The 15,287-nt window shown below is 48.9% G+C and overlaps 1 protein-coding gene across 1 annotated transcript; it reads right to left on the reverse strand.

Moving 5' to 3' along the window:
- Positions 1-99: 99 nt before the first annotated feature.
- Positions 100-10,867, reverse strand: HACD3 (3-hydroxyacyl-CoA dehydratase 3). The gene is made up of 11 exons (XM_068203570.1): positions 10,724-10,867; positions 10,482-10,524; positions 9,381-9,454; positions 7,352-7,516; positions 6,385-6,436; positions 5,908-6,018; positions 5,162-5,289; positions 4,541-4,653; positions 3,933-4,039; positions 3,029-3,160; positions 100-2,073 (listed from the first exon to the last, which is right to left on the reverse strand). The coding sequence occupies exons 1-11, from the start codon at positions 10,808-10,810 to the stop codon at positions 1,997-1,999; spliced, it is 1,089 nt and encodes a 362-aa protein (XP_068059671.1). The 5' UTR covers positions 10,811-10,867; the 3' UTR covers positions 100-1,996.
- Between the last annotated feature and the right edge of the window lie 4,420 nt (positions 10,868-15,287).

The following is a 15,287-nucleotide window of genomic DNA, read 5'->3' on the forward strand; positions in this document are numbered from 1 at the left end:
CTCAGGTCCCAGCTGTTTATCTCAAGTTAAATATCAAATGATACGACTTCTCAGGAAGTTGTATAATTTGAAAGAACAAACAATTGAACTAAAACATAATTTGGTTGTAAATTTTTATTAATAGAAACACATTCTTTCTGAAGGACTAAAATTCAGTAGTGTAAGATCCATGACAGCTTGCACTAGGTACCACAATTTCACTGATGAATACATATGGATTTCATAACAGAGGTTTAAATGCCCAGAGAAGAAATTAAAGTATGAAAGTGATCCTTGCTGTTCTGTTACTCAGCCAATCCAACCCTTTCACATACTTCAAACATAGGTACAGTGTGTGCTAAGTGAAATATTGTGTAAATAGTGCTCAACTCTCCTGAGTAAAGTAGGCTGAGCTTCTCCCAAAGAGAAGTTGTATCACGCCTCTTGTTGACAGAACACAATTTGTGAAATGCAGCATGGAGCTTGTACTGCTTCTTTGTTAGTCTCCTTATAACACTATTTCATTTACAGTAACAAGCACTGGGTCCATATCACAAACCTTCTGCTGTTTGTTACTTTTAATATATATAAAATAATTTTCTGGAGGGGTCATATTGTTTTACAACAGAAAAAGATAAATGGTAACATGGCACTAAGCTAATCTCAGCTTGTGTCCATTCTGGATTGCTGGCATTGCTCTGCAGTGCCCTGGGGCAGTGGCAGTTGGGAAACAGCCTGTTCATAACCACAGTACAGTTTGAAGTAAACTTTCTGTACATTTCTAAGCTGGGTTAAGGAGGCCAGAGGAATCTGGGATCAGCTCCGTGAGGCTCCGTGTGAAGAAGGACATGCTGAAATACTCAGCTGAGCCAGAGGTGAGACAGCAGATGACCTGAAATGTGGGGGGAGCTTTGCTTTGGTGGCGGTGGTTAAAGCAAGCAAAGAGAAAAGGGTCCTTCAAACCCTGTGTGGGACCTCCCTTACTAAGATTTGATATGCGCTATCTAAATAATACAGTTTATTTGACCCCCTGTTCCATCCCCCCAGGAGCCAGTCAAACCATACTCACCAACTTCTCTGCTGCACCCCTAAATGCAGGTAGAAAAGTGACTTTGCTGCCTTGCTGAAGGCTGTAAATACAGGAGCCACAGCCCTGCCAGGATGGATCAGAAGGGCCCCATCTCCCATGAGAATTCTACGTTCTCCCTTTGTATTGGCTGGATGGAGCTCTGTTGGGGTTCACGTGCCAGGGGAAAGCTGGTACCTATGTTCCCTTGTTTTGTTACGTTTCAGTGCTTGCTCTACCAACCAGGAAAGCATTTCTACCCTCAGTGGCAGCTTCCTTTCCCTAATGACTGGACAGGATGTGTTGCTACAGGAATACACATTGCTACGGTCCACACAGAGCTCCTATTCTGTTAAGGCTCAACTAGAAACAGACTAAGTTGGTAGCATTTAAATCAGCATTAGCTACTTCCAGTTTTCATTCTGCACCATCAACAGTGCTGCAGAAGAAGAGGGGGGGTATATACTGAGCAAGTTTGTCCCAGTGGTTGATAAACACCCAAACACAGCACAGTGGCCTCAGACTGTGCCTCCTCCTGCCATCAAGGTGCTTCCAGGAACAGCACAGGCCAGCTAAAAGCATATCCCACATCAGAAGCCCTATCTGCATGCAATATTGAAAGAGCAAATCTCCAATTAAAAGATAAACACTATTTCTAGTTAGTGCTGCTCCACTGATTATAAGCATATCATATGCAGATAATAGGATTTCTTTCTAATATGCTGGTTGACAGGATAGAAGTTTAAATGTTCAATGGTAAATGCCATGCATAGATGATGGAAAGGGAACAAAATCCAGTATAAGGGAATGTTACCTGAATTCACTATGAAATCATGAAATCTAGCGTGGTCATTTCATTTTACAAAATTCTTGCATTACAGTGGGTAAAACCGTAAGAATTGGAGGCTTATCTTGTCCCCAGGTGAGATAAGAAAGCATTGCAGTCCTGCTTCACTTCATCTTTCTCTTCTTTGGTCCAAGGTGCTGTTTCCTTTGCTTGTAGAGGTGACGGAAGTTTACAAATACCCCTGGAAAAGAAGCAAGTGTTTAGGTAGGACATCATTGCATCTTTTTATGCTAAATGGCTGTACCAAATCTAAAGGAAAAACAACAGAACCCAACTAACCCAACCACCACATAGCAAAACAAATTATTTAGGGGTGTGTACAGCAGTGAAAGCTAATGCAAGTGTTTTCTTGCTGGCTGAGGCGGAGTTGCTGCACAGGCTGTTTGGTAAAGAGCTGCTTAGAAGGTTTGTTTGTCACCTTTAAGAAGTTGTGACACCAGCTGTGCAGAGCTAAGGAGGATGAACCAGGTGTTTCAGAGTGAAACTCAGCTGAAGGGTGGCTTTAAGCAATGTCTCTGAGCAGGAGAAATCTGGTGAAAGTTGAGTTTAAAATTCTGGGTTAGATTGTGGCGAGTTGTGGATACCCAGCGTGGATGTGGGTACAAGGAAGTTAAATTGTGTTTACAGGTGTAACACAGAAACCAACTTTGTCTCAAGCAGGTTTTCTTCTTTAAATATACTATTTAAAGAGAGTTCTATATTGTTTCCTGGAAAAACATGACTTCACCTTGCATTTGTGATTATACTGCAACATTTAACTAAATTACTTTAATTTGAAATTATGTTTAGATTGCCACTACATCATTCCAAAGCTCAAATACCCCCTAAAAGGTGAAACTAAGTATACTGTGGTTATAAATACATGTAAAAATTATTCCTTTAACCCAGGTTTACACTGCTAATTTGTTACCAAGATCACCTTTTTGGAGGGCTAATCAGAGCTCACCGGAGGTGTGTTCCACTCCATCACTGACAAATTTACATGAACATTTCACAAGAATAATGCTTAACCTTAAACAATTTTGTGTTGCCATGGTCCCCAAGATGCAGGAATTTCATTTTCTTTCAAAAATCAAGTTATTCAGGGGAAACTGGCCTTTTTATTTCAATATTGAGAAACAGAATTAAATACTTACCTAAAAACAAGGCTATAAGATATATTTGAAGCACAAATGGAAACTGGATTGTGACATTCAGTGGATTTGGCAATCCCAGGCTAAATTTCCCCGTTTCACTGAAGATTGGAATGGATTGAACAATACAGACAGCTGAAAGCAGAAGGTCACCATCATTACCAAGTACAGATAAAATATATAATTACGCAGCCCACACCAACTATTTCAGCATAGTCCCTTCTAATTTGCCAGCGCTGATTAACGACAGCAATTCTGAAGGTGTTGAACATGCAGTAGGGTGGGAAGCACCTGGCTGAGGGGGTGCAGCAGGGAACCTTCCTGGTGAGACTCTGTTCTCACGCACAGCTGCAGCCCCAAGGCCTGTGCCAGCAGGATTTGCCATCCAGAAATTGCCCCAGCAATGAAACAGGCACACTCCTCCCCCTGCTCTGTGTTGGGCAATGCCCAAAGCTCCTCCTGGCTCACGGGTTTGCAACACAGGAATAAGCCCCTGCCTGTCCTCTGCAGTCATTTACGAGATAATATCAGGACCTGGGAGCTGGTGTGAACCCAGGCCAGGCTGAGCAACTCAGGCCCAGCAGACAAAGCTTTGGTTCAGCAGAGGGAAGTGAGCACTGGCAGCTCACTGTGCAGCTTGTCCTTGTTCCACTTGCTCATGCAAGCTGTCGTTGCCTTCCCCCCCCCCAGAAAAGGAGTCTTTCTTCCAAAAGGAAGACTTCACATCAAATTGAAAATAGTATTTGATTCAGTATGAAAGACAAAATGCTTGCATTTGGTTCACCTCAAAGCAATTCTATTTATCTGTTGTTCTATTTTACTATTTTAAGTCCAGCTGCCAAAAAAAGAAATCGAGTTATTGTCCTAGCCTCGAATTCATTATTTATTAACTGTTTTAAGGAGATACCTTCTGCCAAGCCCCCTAAGGGGTAGAGAGGGATCCAGACAGTGTAACGGAGCCAGGTGAGTGGTTTCCATTCAATTCCAATGCAGGAAAGCATGTAATAGGGATACCTACAGTGTGAGGAGAAACAAACACTTTAAAATGGAAACTACTACTAGAATTAGTCTTGTGTATACACTCTGTGTGCTCAACACAATTCCCAAATGACACAAGAATATTCGAGGCAGTGTCCCTGTGGACGATGATGGGCACACAGTTATCGGGCAGTTTGCTGGGCTCGGGCCATTCTGAACACAGGGATGAAGGCAGCTGCCTGGCTGCCTAATAAACCTTTCAAATTACTTCTTTTCAAAGATAAAAACCTCATTTAACAATGGAAATTCAAAGCACCAAAGAAATAAAGAAATATGGGCAGTATCAGTTTCAGACTCCAGCCCTGCCTTAGTTTTTGGCAGATGAAGGAAGGCTGTGAATAGTCCATGACTCAAAGAGCTTTTCTCCTCTGGGGCCAACTCTTCCAAAAAATACAAAGATGTAAATCTTCTTTACAGAGTTATTGGGAACAACCACTTTGTTCTGTGCACGCTTGGTAGGAGGAAAATCCCACCAACCTGAACAGCTCAGTGATACTCCAGAAATAAAATATGAAGAACACCACAGGTTTGCTCTGCATTTCCTCCAAGCTTCCAAGGATAACAAACAAAACAAAGTTTCTTCCAAATACCTATTAAAGAAAAACATACTAAGGAACATTGACTCTTCATCAAAAGGAAGGGCAAGTCCTTGCTGTCAGAAACACAAGATATCTACTCCTCACAGACCTGAGCACACAACTAACTCACAGCTGTGCTGTGCCCTGCTTCTTACAAGTAGGCATCTTGCCCTGCATTTAGGTACAATCCAAGGGATCCAGTCTCAAATCACCCATCCTCATTTTTATGCACAACAACCACAACCAGGATAAAAAGGGCACTGGCACCAAATCAAAATCATGTGCTTTTATCAGCTTCTTGCTTTTGCTGTCCTGCACTCCCTTACCCAGGTGATGGAAGGAGACAGCCAGCCTGTCACGGCCAAGACTGGGAAGCATGGATTCCTGCCTCATGAATAAGAAATCCTCTAGTCCAGCGCCAGTGAGGTTGCATCACTTATTTTAGGAGAGTCTCAACACTTGTGTAAAATGAATATTTACTTTAAACGTAAGAGCAAGGAGAAGAATTTAAAAATACAACCTGCACTACAGAAGGTATCAGAGGTGATCTGACCAGTCCTATTAGTGAATTCATGATCTCCATTAATGCCAGGGTCTGACAGAAATACATCATATCAGAAATAGTATGAAATGTGTCATAGAAGGAATCTGTAAGACACAGGAAACCAACCATTTCAGAGAACCAATGAATTTCCATGCTCAGGAAGCTGGTGCAGCAGCACAGCTTGTGATAACGGGATTCTAGTTGTATTTGAGAAAAACATGATGCATAATTACATAAGTTCTTTATAGGCCTTATCTTGAACTCACAGCAGCTGGGGCAGAAACACTGCTCCATTTCACACACAGAGGGATCAAGAGCTATTTCAGTAACTGCTTTACAAAAATGGCAATAGTGCCGTACTTCAACAGAATGGATCATTCTTGCCTCAAAAACAAAATATTCCGTCCAGATCATTTTCAAAAACATTGATATTGCAGTCAGCGAGGCATTTTGCTTCAGCAGATTTTGTTAGAGGTGATCCTGGCAGAGCACAAGTATCATTCACAGAGTACACAGCTGTGACTTACAAGAGGACAGTATTTTCCTGCCCTTGACACTACGATGACCTTTGAAAGGCTTTTGTTGTGCTCTTTGGCAATGCATTCAAAGTTTAGTTCCTAAATATGTCTCCCTTTAGAGTTTGCTATTTAAAAAGACTTAAAAACAACACGGAAAATCAGCTCAAACCCTCCAATATAAATAAAATAGTGCTCATTACTTGCCTTTTCCTAAGATGAACAGTCGTACTGTCATGTTCACAAAAATCCAAGAGAATCCCAAAAACTGTACAAGGTTATACATGATTAGGTAGCCCTTCTTCAGGTGTTTGAAAGCTAAAATCAATAATAAACACATCAGGTGAGCAGAGTACAATGGTAATAGAGCTGCAAACCAGCCTTTCTGAGAACGAAGCTTATAAGGAAAAGGGAAGTTCTTGATTGTGATAAAAGCATTGTTGGGTGCACTGGGGGTTCTGCTTTTGCCATCATCTGCCACAACTCAATACTTGCTAGTCAGATTTTTGACATTCCTTGGAAATTTCAGTCCATCCTTATTAAATTTCTAATGGCTCACAATACAAAGATCCCCCTCCAAGACACACCAAGCCACTCAAAACTGCTCCTTAAGAGTCAAGGTTCACAAAGTGTGAACGAACTTTCTAATCCCATTTTACCCACTAAAAAGATGCAGTTACTTACGGTCTTTTGGGACTCTGGATTCTATTTTCATTTTGTTAATCTTTTCTTCTTCCTTAAGATGAAGGATAAGGTTTTAAAGACTTACTGTAATTAGCAAGTGATTTGTTAACTATACTACTGCAAAGCTGGTAGGTTTAAAACGCAGCCAAGCAGCCAGCAGCTAGAAGGTTTAAATTTTCACAAGCATACAGCAGGACATTCATCATCCAGAAATTATAGTGCAGTAAAAGCCAGAGGGTGTTAACCACTTATCCTGCCCTCACCGTGTGGTTTGTTCTAGTAATTAGATGCTAGTGCTGAAAAAGCCACTGCTTTCTGTGTTAATTCTCAGTTATGACTGTGCTGTTTCTTACAGGACCCACCAGCAACCTGAAGAGAGCAGAGAACATCCAGCCCAGGGTCTCTGCCTGCCTTTCCCAATGCTCCTGGGCCTTGGCACTGCAGTGCCCCTCTCTGCTCCGTGCTAAGCTCATGGCTGCAGAGGGGAACAGGGCAGTGTTTGTTGTAAAAGGGATTTGCAGGAACGTGGTCTGTTCAAGCCTTTTCCAAGTCCATCTTGCACCTCCCCACCGCAGTAAGCTGCTCAAGCTCACCAGATGGTGGGAATGCACCAGCAGGGCGAGCCAGGGGCTCAGGAAAGCCTCAGCAATCCCTGCTTCCCACACAGCCAATGTCCAGGATTCACTCCTTTGGGCTCCACATGGCAGAGTGACACGATCCTCTGTGGATCAGCACACTGGGCAAGGGGCACATGCAAGGAGCCTCCAGTTCCAGTTCTAACCAGAAATGTGCCTATTTCCAAATTCCTGCTTACAATTTGAACCACTTAACCAACTCTATATAGAACAGCAATAACAACCGGCATGCCAGGAACTCCTGGTAAATGAAGAATGCAGGTTCAAGCACAGGAGAACAGCTGTCCTTGCTTTGTAAGGCAGCACAAGCTCCAGGTGCCCACAGGACTCACCTTCTCCTTCAGCTCCATTTCAGCATCCGACTCATCCAACCAGCGGTCGAAATCGGGCGCCAGGAAGAGCGGGCGCTTCTCTTGCTTGGTCAGCCTCTCCCACCAGTTACTCTCCTTCTTCTGCACAGTGATGTTCAGCTGCCTTTGGGTCATCCTGCACACAGGCTGGGGGCAGACACGTCAGCAAAAGTCCGATGAAACAAGCTCTGAGGCTGAGTTGACACCCAAGCTCCCCTTATCAAGGAGGCAGGGATGACACAACTGCTGCAGCACAAACGTCTCTCTGCCACCCAAGGCATGGAAGCAAAGGGCAGTCCAGTTGAAGACGGCAGCTGTGATGGTTGCACAACTTGATGAGCAGCCTGCCCATATCACAGCACCACTGCATCCCACCACAGAGCTAGCAGAGACCCCAGTGCCAGCCTTCTTAGACAGAGCCCCTGAGCTTGGCTTTACACCTTCTTGCACTTAGTACTGTGAGCCACCCACCTCCTCTAGGCAGCAGTAAAAAGAACACTGCCAGCAGCCACAGGTACGTGTCTAAACAGGGGACCCCATGTGACACCTGCTGCACCTAGAGAAGGAGCTAAGAGCCTTTGGGAGTGCCTGGAGACAAGGTGAGCTGACAGAGCAGGCAGTGTGGTCACTGCCACCCCACAAGGCCTCTCCACCTGCAAAGCGGCAGCCCAGAACCTCTCCATCCTTACAGTCCACAGCATTGTCACCTTGGAGCCCTTCTGACCGCTGAAGCTGCTCCGCGTGGCACTGCCTGTCAGACCAGCTGAAAGCGCTGCACGAGCTGCACTCCTCACTGAGCACCTTACACCAGCTCTGCTCTGTCAAGGCTGGCTGCATGCTCCTCAGACATCTGAAGGCTGCAGCTGTAATTTACAGCTACTACCTCATCCTTGCCTGCCACAGGCTCCATTTCTCACTGCTGGCACCAGCAAGGGGAACTCATGCTACACATCAAAACTAAAGGAGAAAACCCTGGACTGTGATTCTGCCTGCTCCTGACCATCTGTAGTTACACAGAGTTCAGTCTGTTCTCCAGTCCCTCCACAGTGACTCAGAGTGACAGCTTTGGGAAGGAGGCTGCTCTGCAGAGGCAAGGACTTGCCTTCCAGGCCTGGCTCACAGCAGAGCCTGTGTCTGCCAGCACAGGCAGAGACAGGCACTCTCCCACACTGTGGGCCAGGCAGATGATAAGGCAGCGACCAGACCCTGGAACCAAGAGCTGTTCACTGTCTGCCACGCCACACCTGGCAGGAGCCACACCACAAACGTGCCTGCTGACAGAGCCTGGAAATTCCCGCTCCGATGGTTTCCTTCCCTGCCGAAGAGCAGAGGTGAGCGGCGGCTCCCGGTCTGACTGGAGCTATCCCAAACTCAGCCAGGAATAAGCAGCACAAATCCTGCCCCAGGAGCAAAGCCCACGTTCTCCTGTGCCCCTAACTGCTCTGAGAGGTAGGGACAGACCTCACAGCCACCTGTGAGTAACACAGAGGGACGGCTCTTGGAGCCAAGCTCTTTCCACTCAGACTGCAAATGGAATTGAGGAAAGACTTCTCCAACAGGAGCCACAACATATCACAACCTAAGAAATCTGCTCAAGCCAGAAACATGAATTCTCCTGACTCTCTTCTTTTGTCCAGCTACAAAAGAAGCCACGAAACATCACACTGACTGCACGATGTTCCCCTGACCTCCAGTCAAGGTTGCGTCAGGCAACACATTGCCAGACTGTCCCGTTATTTTGCTGCTTTAAATCCTTTAAAAAACTTAAAACTGCTGTGTAACAAGTGACAAGCAAGTGTGTACTAAAGCTGGTCCATGCAAGCACCAGCTCTAGTGAGGTGATTTGCATTAAAACAAGACAGTGGCACACAGGACTGCCAGAGTTGGCTGTTACGAGTCACCAGAAAAAATTAAACAGTATATTGGGAACTTTATGCACAGCCATTTCCCTTTCAAGTTCTTCAAAATTTATATTTTTCTTTGCAAGAATTAGAGAAGTAAAAATACCTACTTTAGGCTCGACTGGCTCCAGGAATTCAATCTCAAATTCATATATGTTGTCTCCTTTGGCACCGTGACCCTGGGCTAAAAGACAAGAATTGACAGTGTGAGGTTCCACACACTCCACCTGCAAAGGACGCTTTGTGCACAGAAATATTCAGCACTTATTCACAGCAAGAGGAAACCACACAAATACAGGGAAGACACCAAAACGTTGCTTGGAGGGGCAGATGCAGGAGTCAGCAGCTAAAGCTGCTGCAAGTCTGCACCACGCTGGAAAAGGGCCCCTGCTGCAGGAAGCCAGCGGGCCACATTCCCAAAAGAGGGGATCAAAAGGTTGCCCGTGGATCACTCAAACCCAGCAGAAAATCTCCTGCCTTTGGGGGATCCAGCCTCCGCACAACGCGGCACCCGGGGAGATGGGTGCTGCTGGGTGTGTAGGAGGGTGATGTGGGGAGTCCCCCCAGCAGCAGAAGGGCACTTCTCAGGGTTCATGTGTCATCTCCCACATTGACCTTGTCCCCGGAAGGGCTCCAAAACTGCACACCGTGTTTAATTCCCACCCTTCCACACCGTAAACTGATCCCAAAGAGAACACAATGTGCAACACCCTCCTATCAAATGGCCTGGCTGCGGCTCACCGAGGAGGCAGCAGCTCCTAATGAGACATCTTCAAAAATTCCATGGTGCTGGAAAATGCAGCTGTCCAGCTGCAGAAAACACATCTTTCAGGGCGAGATCTGCTTTAGTTTCCAAGTGGAGCACTAGTTCTTGATGTGGAGGCTTGATAAGAATTGCCCACAAGGTCTTTGTGAAAGGAAAAAGTGCTGTGAGTTATCTCTGGGGTTTGGCTGGCCCGGGATGGGAAGGAAATCGCCACTGGTATTTAAATACGGGGAGGTCGGGGTTTTCTTGTTAGATGAGACAGGGCCAGTTGCGGTTACCAGGGCTGGAGCACAGAGGGCCGTGGGAGGGCTGCGGACATCTGAACATGCCCAGCACGGTGGCTCCTGCCACCGACGGGAACCAGGCACCGCGCGATGGGGACAGCTGGGACAGCGGCAGGCCTGGCGTGGGGGCCAGGCAGAGACCGCCCCGATGGAGCCCCTACCTCTGAAGTGCAGGACATTATCGGTGATGGAGATGTCCGGGCTCTGCGGGGGGAGAGCACGCGTTAGCTGGCAGCCCACGAACCCGCGGGGCTCGGTGCACCCACCCGGGGGGCTCCCGCCGTCCCCGGGGGTCCCGCAGGTGCTCCCCGCCCGCCGGTGAGTCTCCCTCGGAGGGTGTCCCGCAGGTGATTCTCCCCCCCCCCTCCCCGCACCCAGCTCCCCACGGGTGTCGCGGCCGTACCCGGACGTCGCTGAGGTCCACGCGCAGGAAGAGCTCGCGGTGCCGCTGCGCCCAGTGCACGTGCGGCCGCAGGCTGGGCCCCGCCATGGCCGCGGCCCGCACCGGCCCGCGCCGCCCCCGCGCCTGCGCGCTGCCACCGCCGCCGGGCGGGCCCCGCGCCTGCGCACTGCGATCCCCGCCGGGCGGGCCCCGCGCCTGCGCGCTGCGATCCCCGCCGGGCGGGCCCCGCGCCTGCGCGCTGCGATCCCCGCCGGGCGGGCCCCGCGCCTGCGCGCTGCGGTCCCGCGGGGCCCGGGCTCGCTGAGGGGCGGCCGCCGCCGCCGCCGCCGCCGCCGCCGCCGAGGGGACGGTGGTGGGGCCGCGGCGTCTTCTGGGCTGGGAGAGCCCTCCCGGATCCCTGGTGAGCGTTCCCCAGCACTGCCGAGGCCGCCGCTGAGCCGTGCCCTCGCATCCACGCGGCTCTGGAAGCCCTCCAGGTTGGGGACTGTGAAAAAGGCATGTTATGTGGCTCTACGCAGATATTTACTATGTGTATTATGCTAGGTTGGAAAGTTAACATTTTAATAATATAGTAAATGTAGTTTTGTAATTGAAATTAAGCTTTAGTAGGTAAAATAGAAAATATGTGTGTGTGGTATTCTTTTTGCTCAAGAGAAGGAGAAGATAATCAAGAAATTCTTCACACAGAGATAACAATTACAGAAACCCCTAAATCTTCCAGAGGAAAGGAATTTATGGCTTTCCTTATCAACAAAAAACCGAACTTCTCCAAACTCGACTTAGACTTCAAGGCGCTTGGGATTAACAGGAATTCCTCAACAAGTACCGGACGAACTTCTTGTTTTAAATAAAAAATATGCATATTCATGAAGTGATTTGTGTATGCAACAGGTTACCCCCTTAAGGAGGGAATTCTTTTTTATCGGGGTCTTTCTCCTGGCTCACTTTTGTCCAGAGAGAGGTACCCAGCCCGGGCTGTAACTCTTTGCTGTTATTGTCTCTTTAATTGTCCTAACTCTAATTGTGTAACCTTTATTACTTTACTTGTATTAATTTTTTTCCAATTTATTTTTATTAAACCTTTATAAATTTTAAAAAACAAGTGGTTGGCGTTTATAACAGGGACTCCAGCGCTGCCCCGGGCAGCCTGTGCCGCCGGCTGTTCAACAGGCCTTTGTGTGGAGAAGTTTTCAGTGATGCCCAAACCGAACCGCTCCTGGCACACCTTGAGCCTGTTTCCCTTGGCCTTTCCGTGGAGAAATTTTCACTGATGCCCAAACCGAACCGCTCCTGGCACACCTTGAGCCTGTTTCCCTTGGCCTTTCCGTGGAGAAATTTTCACTGACGCCCAAACCGAACCGCTCCTGGCACACCTTGAGCCGGTTTCCCTTGGCCTTTGTGTGGAGAAGTTTTCAGTGATGCCCAACCTGAACCGCTCCTGGCACACCTTGAGCCTGTTTCCCTTGGCCTTTGTGTGGAGAAATTTTCAGTGATGCCCAAACCGAACCGCTCCTGGCACACCTTGAGCCTGTTTCCCTTGGCCTTTCCGTGGAGAAATTTTCAGTGATGCCCAAACCGAACCGCTCCTGGCACACCTTGAGCCTGTTTCCCTTGGCCTTTCCGTGGAGAAATTTTCAGTGATGCCCAAACCGAACCGCTCCTGGCACACCTTGAGCCTGTTTCCTTTGGCCTTTCCGTGGAGAAATTTTCAGTGATGCCCAAACCGAACTGCTCCTGGCACACCTTGAGCCTGTTTCACTTGGCCTTTCCGTGGAGAAATTTTCAGTGATGCCCAAACCGAACCGCTCCTGGCACACCTTGAGCCTGTTTCCCTTGGCCTTTCCGTGGAGAAATTTTCAGTGATGCCCAAACCGAACCGCTCCTGGCACACCTTGAGCCTGTTTCCCTTGGCCTTTCCGTGGAGAAATTTTCACTGATGCCCAAACCAAACCGCTCCTGGCACACCTTGAGCCTGTTTCCCTTGGCCTTTCCGTGGAGAAATTTTCACTGATGCCCAAACCGAACCGCTCCTGGCACACCTTGAGCCTGTTTCCCTTGGCCTTTCCGTGGAGAAATTTTCAGTGATGCCCAAACCGAACCGCTCCTGGCACACCTTGAGCCTGTTTCCCTTGGCCTTTCCGTGGAGAAATTTTCAGTGATGCCCAAACCGAACCGCTCCTGGCACACCTTGAGGCTGTTTCACTTGGCCTTTGTGTGGAGAAATTTTCAGTGACGCCCAAACCAAACCGCTCCTGGCACACCTTGAGCCTGTTTCCCTTGGCCTTTCCGTGGAGAAATTTTCAGTGATGCCCAAACCGAACCGCTCCTGGCACACCTTGAGCCTGTTTCACTTGGCCTTTGTGTGGAGAAATTTTCAGTGACGCCCAAACCAAACCGCTCCTGGCACACCTTGAGCCTGTTTCACTTGGCCTTTGTGTGGAGAAATTTTCAGTGATGCCCAAACCAAACCGCTCCTGGCACATCTTGAGCCTGTTTCCCTTGGCCTTTGTGTGGAGAAATTTTCAGTGATGCCCAAACCGAACCGCTCCTGGCACACCTTGAGCCTGTTTCCCTTGGCCTTTGTGTGGAGAAATTTTCAGTGATGCCCAAACTGAACCGCTCCTGGCACACCTTGAGCCTGTTTCCCTTGGCCTGAAGTGTGTTAGGTGGTAGGAGAGACTGACTCCATCTCAGCCATGACGGGAGAGGCTGATCAGAGTTCAGCAAATATCAATCCTGCGGCCGTGCAATCCGTTTAAACTCTTACACTGTCATTATCACGCGCCCCAGGAGCTTCTGCTGGCCAAGCCCTGGCACAGGTTGTCCGGAGAAACTGTGGCTGCCTCATCCCTGGAAGTGCTGTGAAAAATGCGTGTTTTATGATTGGCTTTTCGCAAATATTAAATCGAATACTATATGTATTATGTTATATTGATTAGAAGTGCTGTATCAACATTTTAATAGTATGGTAAATGTAGTTTTGTAGTTAAAATAGAACCTATGTATGTGGGGTTTTTTTACTAGCTCAAGCAAGAGATGAGATAATGAAGAAACTCTTCACACAGAGATGACAATGATGGGGGCCCATAAAGAATTACTGCCTCCTTATCGGAAAAGACAAACATTCTTCCACCTTCTCTCCGTCTTTATGGAACCACCAGCATTAAGGGGAAGAAGTTGACAAACCCAGAAAAGTTCTTAATTTGCAAGGAACTTATGCATCATGTATGAGATGTATGAATATGCAACAGGCTGTTGCTTTTAAAGGTTATTCCTTTGTTCACAAGGCATGCTTACCGGGCTTAAGTGCCCGAGAGCATCCGGACGTCCGTAATTCTTTGCTTTTTATTGTCTTGTAACTGTCCTAACTCTAAATTTTCATTACTCTAATTGTATTACTATTTTTATAACCATTTTATTATTATTAAACTTTTAAAATTTTAAAAAACCAAGTGATTGGCGTTTATAACAGTGCTAAAGGCCAGGTTGGATGAGGCTTGGAGCAGCCTGGTTTAGGTGGCCCAGCCTGTGGCTGAAACTGTCCGAGCTTTAGGGTCCCTTCTGACCCCCATGATTCCACGATTCTGTCGTAATAAGGCTAAAAAACGACAGTAGTGTCCCGGTCCCCGTGTCCCGTGTCCCGTGTCCCGGTCCCCGTGTCCCGTGTCCCGTGTCCCGGTCCCATGTCCCGTGTCCCGTGTCCCGGTCCCGTGTCCCAATGTCCCATGTCCCGTGTCCCGTGTCCCGGTCCCCGTGTCCCGTGTCCCGTGTCCCGGTCCCCGTGTCCCGTGTCCTGTGTCCCCGTGTCCCAGTCCCCGTGTCCCGTGTCCCGGTCCCCGTGTCCCGTGTCCTGTGTCCCGTGTCCTGTGTCCTGTGTCCCGTGTCCCGTGTCCCAGTCCCCGTGTCCCGGTCCCATGTCCCGTGTCCCGTGTCCCGGTCCCGTGTCTCAATGTCCCATGTCCCGTGTCCCGTGTCCCGGTCCCCGTGTCCCGTGTCCCGTGTCCCGTGTCCCGGTCCCGTGTCCCGGTCCCCGTGTCCCGGTCCCGTGTCCCGTGTCCCGTGTCCCGTGTCCCGGTCCCGTGTCCCATTGTCCCATGTCCTGTGTCCCGTGTCCCGGTCCCCGTGTCCCGGTCCCATGTCCCGTGTCCCGTGTCCCGGTCCCGTGTCCCGTGTCCCGGTCCCCGTGTCCCGTGTCCCCATGTCCCGTGTCCCGGTCCCCGTGTCCCGGTCCCCGTGTCCCGTGTCCCGGTCCCCGTGTCCCGTGTCCCATATCCCGTGTCCCGTGTCCCATGTCCTGTGTCCCGTGTCCCGGTCCCCGTGTCCCGGTCCCTGTGTCCCATATCCCGTGTCCCGGTCCCCGTGTCCCAGTCCCTGTGTCCCGTGTCCCGGTCCCCGTGTCCCGTGTCCCGGTCCCCGTGTCCCGTGTCCCATATCCCGTGTCCCGTGTCCCATGTCCTGTGTCCCGTGTCCCGGTCCCCGTGTCCCGGTCCCTGTGTCCCATATCCCGTGTCCCGGTCCCCGTGTCCCAGTCCCTGTGTCCCGTGTCCCGGTCCCCGTGTCCCGT

This window comes from Anomalospiza imberbis, chromosome 13 (assembly GCF_031753505.1).
Source record: "Anomalospiza imberbis isolate Cuckoo-Finch-1a 21T00152 chromosome 13, ASM3175350v1, whole genome shotgun sequence".
NCBI lineage: Eukaryota > Metazoa > Chordata > Aves > Passeriformes > Viduidae > Anomalospiza > Anomalospiza imberbis.

What these genes read in the sequence shown, in the direction of transcription:
- HACD3 (XM_068203570.1), bottom strand. Translation starts at nt 10,810, where the DNA reads ATGGCGGGGCCCAGCCTGCGGCCGCACGTGCACTGGGCGCAGCGGCAC. An exon ending in TGGACCTCAGCGACGTCCGG is followed by an intron (nt 10,525 to 10,723) that starts GTACGGCCGCGA and finishes CTCCCCCCGCAG; the next exon opens with AGCCCGGACATCTCCATCAC. An exon ending in ATCCAGAGTCCCAAAAGACC is followed by an intron (nt 6,019 to 6,384) that starts GTAAGTAACTGC and finishes TATTGATTTTAG; the next exon opens with CTTTCAAACACCTGAAGAAG.